This window comes from Panicum hallii, chromosome 9, assembly GCF_002211085.1.
Source record: "Panicum hallii strain FIL2 chromosome 9, PHallii_v3.1, whole genome shotgun sequence".
Classification (NCBI taxonomy): domain Eukaryota; kingdom Viridiplantae; phylum Streptophyta; class Magnoliopsida; order Poales; family Poaceae; genus Panicum; species Panicum hallii.
Genome location: NC_038050.1, coordinates 67,017,578 through 67,026,266, shown reverse-complemented (window position 1 = coordinate 67,026,266; position 8,689 = coordinate 67,017,578). Strand labels below are relative to the sequence as shown.

General features: G+C 45.8%; 2 protein-coding genes across 2 annotated transcripts; one reads left to right on the top strand and one right to left on the bottom strand.

Moving 5' to 3' along the window:
- The first annotated feature begins 826 nt into the window (after positions 1-826).
- Positions 827-3,932, top strand: LOC112878291. Its single transcript, XM_025942739.1, has one exon. The coding sequence runs from the start codon at positions 1,086-1,088 to the stop codon at positions 3,711-3,713; it is 2,628 nt and encodes an 875-aa protein (XP_025798524.1). The 5' UTR covers positions 827-1,085; the 3' UTR covers positions 3,714-3,932.
- Positions 3,933-4,432: 500 nt separating this feature from the next.
- On the bottom strand, positions 4,433-8,233 carry LOC112877684 (translocase of chloroplast 34, chloroplastic). The gene is made up of 8 exons (XM_025942040.1): positions 8,099-8,233; positions 7,887-8,008; positions 7,458-7,565; positions 7,244-7,368; positions 6,090-6,354; positions 5,151-5,219; positions 4,904-5,065; positions 4,433-4,821 (listed from the first exon to the last, which is right to left on the bottom strand). The coding sequence occupies exons 2-8, from the start codon at positions 7,983-7,985 to the stop codon at positions 4,675-4,677; spliced, it is 975 nt and encodes a 324-aa protein (XP_025797825.1). The 5' UTR covers positions 7,986-8,008; positions 8,099-8,233; the 3' UTR covers positions 4,433-4,674.
- Positions 8,234-8,689: the final 456 nt, after the last annotated feature.

The window sequence follows — 8,689 nt, the reverse complement described above, 5'->3', positions numbered from 1 at the left end:
TAAGCTAATCTGGCCCACCATAGCACAACTATATCATCAAGTATGGTGGCAAATTCGACCTACACCAGAAGACTTTGCTCTATCATCTCCCTAATGTAATCATGAACAAAGTCTAGATTTTTCTCCAGCATAAACTGATTGAGTCCTTTTTTCTAGATGAATTTAAGACAGCGTAATTTATATTTATATATCAAAATTACATAGATAACAATTATAACTGTTTTATTTGATCTGTGACGGATCTCTCACAATATCATATTACATGTAAAAGAATTTATTTTAAAGATATAGTATATAGAGTAGATTGAATACTTCAAATTTTAGATAGAAGTATAAGTTTAACTATTCAAATAACTACATGTTAAGATTATACGTTACACTAATATTGCAATATTAAGTAATCTTGTTCCAACTTGACCCGTGCTAATTTATAGAAGTTTATACATAGAGAATGCTTCATAACAAAGAAAAGATATAATAATCATATAAAGACCCTACGTAATAGAGCAGATGGAAATATGCACACCATCATGCATTGGTGTTTGGTCAGACAATGGAGTAAATCAATAGTAGCCCCTGGTGATCATTGCTCGTATAGTTTTTATCAGTAAAATTCTTATTTATGCGCATGACAGACGTGTGGGAAGGCGTGAAGCAGAAAGAGTTGGGACTTCAGCAAACCAAGCAGAACATAAAAAAAAAGGCAAACCAAGCAGGCCTCCTCTCTACGACTGCGCGGGGCTGTCTCAAGGAGTTTAAGGCCCGTGCCCTCAACCAGAGCTCCAGATGAATCAAAAAAAAAAAAAAAAACAGCTCCAGACCGACCGCGCCGCCGGCCGCCGCCGCCAGGCCACCATCACAGAACAAAAAAAAAACACAAAAACCTCTCCAGCGAGGCGCCGGCTCCCACGATTTCCTCACCCAAAAACCTTCCCGCCGACCAGGCCGGCTCCCTGCTCCACCTCCCGCTCCAGCGCGTGGCGGCCGCCGCCCCTCTCCACTCGACCCGCTCCCGCTCCAGCCGCGCCGCCGATTCCCTCCCGCGCCTGCGCGGGCGGGCCCCGCTCGCCGCGCCCCTGCCCTCCATGAACCTCTCGGAGGACTGGCGCTTCCTCTTCCCGGTCTCTGCCGTGTTCGCGGCGCCTTCCGCTGCTCCGCTGCCCGCCGCCGCCGCCTCCCGCGGACCGCTCCACTTCTCCCCTCTCCCGCCTCGCGCCCCGCTGCTCTCCCTCCCCTACCCCATCCTGCCGCTGCGCTCCTCCACCCACCGCCTGGACCGCCACCTCCGCTCGTTTGTCCGGGGCACCTCCTTCCTCCCGCGCTCCGACCTCGACTCCCTCTCTGAGACACTCCTCCCGCAGCCGTCTCCGCCCTCCTCGCCTCCGTCCAATCTGATCGCCGTCCTCCGCCGCCCCCGCATCTCCTCGTGCTCTCTTATCCTCTTCTTCCCCTACGCCGAGAATGCGGAGCATGTTGCCTTTGTTACTCTGGATGCCACCACGGCCACGGGTTCCACGCCCGTCTCGCCGGTCGTTCAGAGGGTTGGGTTCATGCACCCGGGTCAACGCATCCAGCAGCTTGCTACCGCTGTTAATGAGCCGTCCTGGCCGTCAGAGCCGGAAGACAGCCTTGAGGGGTTCCTGCTTGCCGTGACAATGCACTCCCTGAATTGGTTCAGGGTTGAGTCACGGGGTTTGGGTACTCCGGCCCTAGTGCCAGCTGCCAAGCAGGGGTTCGACTCTGTCATCGTGCATGCTTGCTGGAGCAGGCATTTGCCGTCTGAATGTATTGTTTTGCTCGAGAGTGGGGAGTTGTGCTGGTTCAATCTGGATACGCGGCATGGTGGAAAAATGAAAATTGATTTTGGCAGCAAGGATGACTGTGGGGACTGGCTAAGCTGTGACTATGGGACTCAACCATGGATGGTAATCGTTGCGAGTTCAAAATCCATTCTTTTGATTGACTTGAGATTTGGGGACTGTGGTGAGTGCAAGGTTTTGGCAAGAGTTGGGATGCCAGGACTGTTTGAAACTGACCCTTTTGCTAGGGTGGATCAGTATCTTGCATTCTGCAGGGCTGGGTTTGATCATTTCCATTTCTCAGTGGTGACAAAGCGTTATTTGATTCTCCTTGATGTGAGACAGCCGCTGACACCTGTGTTGGCATGGCAACATGAGCTTGAGAGCCCTAACGATGTTGCTATGTTTCGGCTTTCTGAATTGAGACCTTCCAAGGAACATGAGTGGGCATCGAATTCTGGTTTTGCTATTTTGGTTGGTTCGTTCTGGACAGGCGAGCTCAGTGTGTTCTGTTATGGACCTAAGGAGCAAGGCTGTCCTGAGAATTCTCACCTGTATGCTTGGGATCTTCCATCACGGTTTTCTCTGACAAATCAGCACTGCAGCTGCAGCAAGGGAATAGTGAAAGATTTATTCTCAAGGCCTGTTTCAAGAGATGGCTATGCTTCCCAACCAAGTAAGAACCCCACTGTTGGCTACTATGTGCTTCCACACGACCTCTTGGTGTCGGAGCCATCATTTCCTGGCTTTGCTTTGATTTGTCTGAAAGCATCGGGGAAGTTAGAAATGCAAAGGTACCGTGCATCAGCATCGCATGATGATACCCCATGTGATGAATCACAACATACAGCCAGGACTAGTAAGTCATCTATATTTCCTGACACTCCGTGTGAAGATTTCCCCTTGAGATATAGTTTAATGAAGTTGCATTTCCTATCTAAATATCTGGAAGGGAATCTGTGCAATGCATTGGTGAAGCATGATTCTGGTGTCAATAAACAGATGGGCCAAATTATTGTTAGTGAAGCTGTGTCAGAATATGCAGAAGATAACTCTAGTTCATCTTCTCGATCAGTTTCAGATTTTCTATGCAATGCTAGTATCCCTATGAACATTTTTGAAATTGCATGCCAGAGAATATTGAACAGCCTACCATCAAATATCCTTCATGTTACCTTCTCGAAATACAAGGACATGCTAGCATGCAGCACAGAGAAAACCGTAGGTGAACATTTAGATGTTCCTACCTGTTTGGCACACGATAAACTTCGACCTTTCCTGTTGGCAAAACCTTCAAGCGTAAGTTACTATCTGACTAGCAAGGTACAATCTCCAAATGCACTTGTTGGTCCAGTACTGCCCGTACATGTTCTACTTGCAATGGAAGAGATAAACAAGGGTATAGAAAGCTTTTCTGAAGGAGCAAATTTAGAAACCGACTCTGTAAGCGATCAATGTAGAGAAGTTCTTGAAGCCTTAGATCCTGTAATATCAATTGCTGACACGCACAACTTTGATGCTTTACAAGGGTTGAATCACGAGAAGCCCTATTTTAGTTATGAGCCTCAGATTGAACATACATTCACCCTAGATGGAAATGCTGGAAAGGAGAAAGAAGATCGGAAGCTAGACAATCCGTTATATACATCTGCAACACCATATCAGGATAAAATCTTTACAACATTTGTATGTGGAAAAGCCAAAGTTCCTGATTCTGAACCTGAACAAGCTGCAACTTGTTTGTTTGATTTCGGCCCACTGAGGATGGACTTTGATACCCCAGACATGGAAATTCAGTCTGATGAGGAAAAAGTGTACAAATGCTTGAGGAAACAATTTGTAACATGGCAAAACAATTTCAAGCCATACCAAGATTTTTGTAGCTCTCATAAAATACAAAGGCTAAGGCAATAGGCCCTTCCGTGCTTCATGCAGTTTTAGCAGGGCTTGTAGATTTAGACATATAGTTGACCTTTTCTTTTTGGAGGGAAAGAGCGGACTAAGAACTATATGCTCAGGTGTGTCGCCAGATGTACATACGCATAACCTGCTTAGGAGAAATGTTGTCTTCAGTTTGTGTTGTACTGCTATGCTTCTGTCATACTACTATATATGTATAGCAGTTGTCACTGATTTGGAATTGTGTTGCCGTGTCCCCGTGCACATCAGCATATGCCTATCTGTTGCTGTTAACAGTGCCACAAAGAGTGAGATGTTGTGGCGCACTGCAAGTTTGCTAGAAACTTTTGTTAGGAACTTTTGAACTCGTTGAAACTTTTTACAGGCACACCATGGTTTCTGATCCAGAATGAAGCCTTTTCTGCCAGAGGAGCCAAGGTTTCAGTTCTTTTTTACCGGCACACCTGGGCTTCTGGCTCGGAATAAAAGCTAGCTATGCCACAGGAGATGTTTCAGACTTTCAGTGCTCTCGCTGCGAACACGTCACTGCTAGTTCGAATGGTTGCATGCTATGTATCCGTAACAAAATAATACGATGAAACTTTCTGGGTACAAGTTCAATGTTTCGTAGAAGCTCAGGCAACCACCGAACACAAACTAAATCAAAATGTCGCTTTGTTTCGAATTTTGCACCGAAACATAATTCTCACCTCACATCAAATCATCAAGGGGTCTGTTCAAAGCCACTCCAGAGCATGTTTTCATGCCATTTTATAGAAACAATAAAAAGCAGGGATTTTGCTTCAAAATTGCGCTGAGGGCAAGCATCATAAAACGAAGTGCACATTCTTGTCAACTACAACATGAGCAAATTTGTTCAAGTTGTCCCAGCGAACTCTATAAAGCCCCCAACACAGAATTAGGAAAAGGAACGGTAGGGTCACGATTGGAATGAGATCCGCTCCAGTAAACCAACTTAGGCCTTGCGGTTCCGAGAACCTTTCTGCTCTATAGGGTCCCTGCTTCCGACCAAGTCCCGGTAGCGCTGCTCCCAGTCATCCACCTTCCCATTTGCAATATCAGCATGTATCGCCCTCCGGATTCCTTTGACCACCAAGAAGTACTGGAAACGAGTTATGAAAGGTATGAGTGAAGAATTCTGTTTGAGGGTGTGAATGAAAGGAATATTATGTACTATAGTCAACCTCCACAGCCAGGATAAGTGGTATGAACATCTTCCAGCGATTGTTGGGGTTTGGACCATCGATTAACTTCTGGTCAACATGAATGGGCATGCTCCCATTTGAGATGACAGCAGTAATTTCTTTCATCAGGTTTGGAACCCATGGAGTACCATCCGGAAGAATCTGCCAACCGTCAGGAGAATCTATCAACCATCAAGATGCGAGCACAAAGAAATGTTAGGTCAAATACAGCATGAAACAGACAAACCTTCTCCCCATGCTCATTATTCTTGCACCTTCCACTGTTCTCCACCAATGCTATTGGCAAGCGGAAATCCTAAAATAAGGAAAATGTAGAGCTTCCATTATAACTAATTCTCACATGCAAAAATGAATTTTAATGATTTCATAAGTGTACAGAGAGACCTGCAATATACATTAAATCAGAGGGTAGGACAAAAGTAACTAGTACTGATACCGCAACTTAGCTACAGTTTTTTCCCCCCACTAATTATGACATGGCCAACACTAGGGAGTTAGGGATGAAGCACATGGAGCCATGGAGGAGCATAACTACTTGAGAAATTATTGAAGGCTTGCCAAATATTGCTTGAATTACCGGTACAAGGATAAGAGCCAAACAGCAAAACACAAATTATACAGCACGTACATTCTGCTGAGCTGCTGATGATTGAAATGCAAAACTGAACTTCATTTTGTATACATGCTAAATGGCTATATACACAGCTGCCAGTTGGAGGATGAAATTGACAAATTGCACTACTATCAGCAGAATCTAAGGCCATAACCATGAATAATATTTGCAAACTAAACATCTCTAGACTGCAGTCAGCACAGTATAATGCCTAAAACTGAAAATACACCAGGTTCAGTTACACATGGAGACTAACTAGCAAGTTAACCTGACTGGAAAAGTGGAAATGATGAACATGCAAGGTTAATGGCATAAACTAATAGATATATCTGCATGTAGCCTTCATCTAGCAGCTAGTGTTGTTTCTAGCACTCATATTAAGGGAAATGAAAGCCAAGATTCTTCCACGGGAGTACGTCCAACTAAAAAATGGCAGAAAATGACTAGTCTAGGCTAAGGAAACTAAACACAATTTGCACCTCCTAGTATATGCATATGCATTCCACAGAGCGTGATGGAACTGATCATATTACAAATGAAAACATGCATTACCCCATATTCTCGTTTGTTGATTCCTGCGCCTGAACGGATGCATCGCAAAAGTGCCTCTGATCTTTTCGTAAAGAACTCATTATAGTCAATTCCATCAGGCGGTGAGAGCTGAGCATGGGTCAACACAACAAGTGCTCTTCGCCAGATGTCCTTTCCAAATGAAGTGGTGATGGCTTTTATAACCTGTTCATCCAGTGTATCCATTCGGTACGCATCCAAGCGATCCACATACAGGAGAACATCAATAGTCTTGCCCAGAAGAAACCTGTGATAGCATTAATAACATTAAGATGCATGCATTTTAATTTAAAATGGACTTCAGGAGTTGCTACTTCACTCATTGGCACTTGCTAGTCAATGTCTCACTCTCATGTGGATCCAAGGGTCACATGTTAGTGACTAGTGAGACCACCAAACCAGGAAGATTTCACAAAGTCAATTTAATGAACTACCCTCAGGCCAGAACACAATTCCAACAGAACATTTACTGTCAGAAAAAAAATTGACATCATTTTTTTGTTTGCTTGAGAAAGTAATGACTTGCTAAATTCCACACTTGTGATTTATTTTTTGAAAAGGTTATTTTTTCGGAAATTTTTGTAAATGCATAAGAGAAAGAAAAGTTAAGACTGCACCCTAACCCAAATATCTGCACATTTTATTAAATTCTCTGTTCTGTGTCCTCACATTGCATAAGATAAGATCTTCAAGTTGCAAGAAGGTCTTGTTCAATTTATAAAATTCAGTCAAGGTTATGAAGTGCTTCACTAGAGACAGACCCATCAATTGTAAACCAGAGTGTGGTTATGGCTGTACAGAATAATAATAAGGAAATGCATCTCCCAAGCGGATGTTTCAGCACATATTTCACAAGAGAATAATAATAAGGATCAGCCATGTAGCATTTCATGTCGAAACAATGTTTTTAAAATGTTTCACCAAAAGACCTTGCTAATTCCACTACATAAAAGCATCCAACCAAAAGCAACCAGATAATAAGAAACAATCCTTCCTTAAACTACGTTCAAATTGGCAATCCTTTGTCAGGCCACAGTGACATATAAAACCCTAAGTTACATGCTATACAATCTGTATCTAATCACTTCACTTACAGCCAAGCAAGAGTATAGCATAACATGCTGAAATGTGCATACCTCTTTATGATCTCGACAGCCTGCTCATTGATATATCCACCTTCAATGAGCCCAGGAGTGTCGATAATGTTCAAGGTGAACCCCGACCTTGTGCGGGAGCACATCGTTGGCCTCAGACCCTCGGACTGCACATCACAGCACCCAACAACACAGCCACATGTAAGCTACTCCAGCAAGAGTCCCAACCAGAAACTAGAACAGGGAGAAGCAAAACCTGGAATGCGCTGACAGTGGCGACCCTCTCCCCGACGATGGAGTTAACTGTGGATGATTTGCCCACTCCACCTTTCCCCATCACCAGAATTGTTAATGTGCTCACGTTCTTCACATCACAAACAGAAGCAGAACATTACCAATTCGTAACAGCACATAACCAACCAGAAAACACAACCATCATTAGCTAAATTACTACCTCTGGTCCGATTCACTTGTCATTTAGGACAATGATAACCTCACTCATCAATTTAACATTAACCAAACTATAACGACATTGCGGTATTTCTGATGACGGTAGACAAAAGTAATTCCATGTGCGCTAATGATTAGACCTCCAACTGCACACATTCCCGTATGACATCTATTTTAGACCGGAGGTAGCAACTGATTCACGCGCAGAACGTTGCATAGACGTGTGGTGGAGTACCTCCTCCTTGAGCTTGCCGAGGAGCTCGTGCAGCTTGGTCTGGGTGGCCGCCGGGAACTGCTGCAGCCCGGTCCACTCGCGCGGTATCGGCGTCGCCATCCTCTCCCTCCCCTTCCTTTCCCCTGCGACAAGGGCGCGCCCTCAACGAAATCAGAAACGCAAACCAATTCCGCCAGGACGGAGCGGAGGGCGCGCGCGGCGGAGACGCTTACCGGGAGAAGCGGAGGCCGGGAGGCGGGCAGTTGAAACCTAGCGGCGGAGGCGGGGTCGCGGCGAGGGTGAGGACGGCGCCCGGTGGGGGGGGGTGGGGGGGGTTATGCGAAGGGAAGGATAAGGAGATGGTGGCTTCGCGTGGGGAGTTGGGGTTGGCTTGGCCGGTTCGTGACGGGAAGGTCCCCTTTTCTTTTCCTTTTTGATTCTCTGTGGGCTCTGCCGTGCTGTAAACGATAGCCATGCTGTGGGCTTGGTCCATAGAACTCTCAATCTGTGGGGAGACGGGCCTCGGATAGCTGTTTGCGGAGTTGGGCCTTCTCGGTCTACTTCTTACGGCCCACTCCATCCAACAGCCCGAACCCCACGGGCCCAAAGGCCGCGCGCGCAAACTGAAGGGTTGACTGTAATAAGAAAAAAACTGAAGGGTTGACTGGTCAGGTAAGCGAAAGCAGCGAGCCGAGGAGGACTCGTGCTCCAAATTCCAAACTCAGGGCGGTGCGACTGGCAGTTTTGCTTGGTTCGCCGACTGGCCGAGGGCGCCGCCAGCCACCGGCTGCGCGGCTCGCGTTTCACGTCGTGCTTCATCAGCA

What these genes read in the sequence shown, in the direction of transcription:
- LOC112878291 (XM_025942739.1), top strand. Translation starts at nt 1,086, where the DNA reads ATGAACCTCTCGGAGGACTGGCGCTTCCTCTTCCCGGTCTCTGCCGTG.
- LOC112877684 (XM_025942040.1), bottom strand. Translation starts at nt 7,985, where the DNA reads ATGGCGACGCCGATACCGCGCGAGTGGACCGGGCTGCAGCAGTTCCCG. An exon ending in TCGGCAAGCTCAAGGAGGAG is followed by an intron (nt 7,566 to 7,886) that starts GTACTCCACCAC and finishes TGTGATGTGAAG; the next exon opens with AACGTGAGCACATTAACAAT. An exon ending in ATAATGAGCATGGGGAGAAG is followed by an intron (nt 5,066 to 5,150) that starts GTTTGTCTGTTT and finishes GACGGTTGGCAG; the next exon opens with ATTCTTCCGGATGGTACTCC.